Consider the following 972-nt stretch of genomic DNA (forward strand, 5'->3'; position numbering starts at 1 on the left):
AAGAGAATATCTAACACAATGTATTTTCATTTTGTTTGGTATTAGATTTCTTAAGCTTCAGTTGATAAACCTGGGCCCTACATTTCTATCTATGTCTATGATACATAGACAATACAGTTGTACTCAGGGTTTTTGTGAGAACTTTTAAGAAGCAAAGAGACTCCGTGGTGGACACCTGCCTGGTTTGCTGTACCTGAATTAATGATCCATAGCACCTCTGGATTCTGCTCATCCTTTAACTTTTCTTCTCTTTAGCACATCGAGTCACGTACTCTTGCTGTTGCCCGCAGCCTGACTCAGCAGCTCCAGACCACCTGCAACATGCTCCTGTCCAACATCCAGGGCTTGCCGCAGAACATTCAAGACAAAGCCAGTCACTTGGGGGTCATGGCAAGTGACATGTATTCAATGTTCCTCAGCGCCTCCTCCTTTAAGGAAGTGTCCGACAGCCTTCTCACTTCCAGCAAGCGTCAGCTGCAGAAAATGAAGGTGTCTTTAGATGATGTCATGGATTATCTTGTTAATAACACACCACTCAACTGGCTGGTAGGTCCCTTTGATTCTTATCTGGCCGAGTCTCAGAATGCTCAGGTCCAAGGTGCAGGGCAGGACAAGACTGGCCAGGAGGCCCAGCAGCCCGAGGAGAGAACATATTAGCCTTGTCCCTGTCATCAGGGTGTGGGTCAGCCAGGCAGATGACACCTTTTGTTATGGTGAAATTAATGTGCTAGGTGAGTCTGAACTGAGGAAGCAGGGAGGCAGAAAGAGTCCTCAACTGTAGTCACTCCAAGCAGGCTAAAGAATTGACGAGTTTCTGGCCTTAACAGCTGTGTTCTGTCATTTACCTGGTTGTAAGAGAAGAATGAGAGACTGGTCAGCATCTAAGCGGAAGTCACTGAATTGAAGGGCACTTACAGAGTCGTTCTGTGGCCATTTTGTTGTCATTGTTACCATATGTTTCTTTGTTGTTGT

At 45.9% G+C, this 972-nt stretch overlaps 1 protein-coding gene across 1 annotated transcript in view; it reads left to right on the top strand.

The window, feature by feature from the left end:
* Positions 1-657, top strand: part of PLIN2 (perilipin 2) — an 11,131-nt gene extending 10,474 nt beyond the window's left edge. The window contains exon 7 of the mRNA XM_006881281.1: positions 256-657. Coding sequence (XP_006881343.1) covers positions 256-657 — 402 coding nt within the window. The remainder of the gene's footprint in view (positions 1-255) is intronic.
* The last annotated feature ends 315 nt before the right edge of the window (positions 658-972 follow it).

Source organism: Elephantulus edwardii, unplaced genomic scaffold (genome assembly GCF_000299155.1).
Source record: "Elephantulus edwardii isolate Elephantulus edwardi_28Jun2011 unplaced genomic scaffold, EleEdw1.0 scaffold00014, whole genome shotgun sequence".
NCBI lineage: Eukaryota > Metazoa > Chordata > Mammalia > Macroscelidea > Macroscelididae > Elephantulus > Elephantulus edwardii.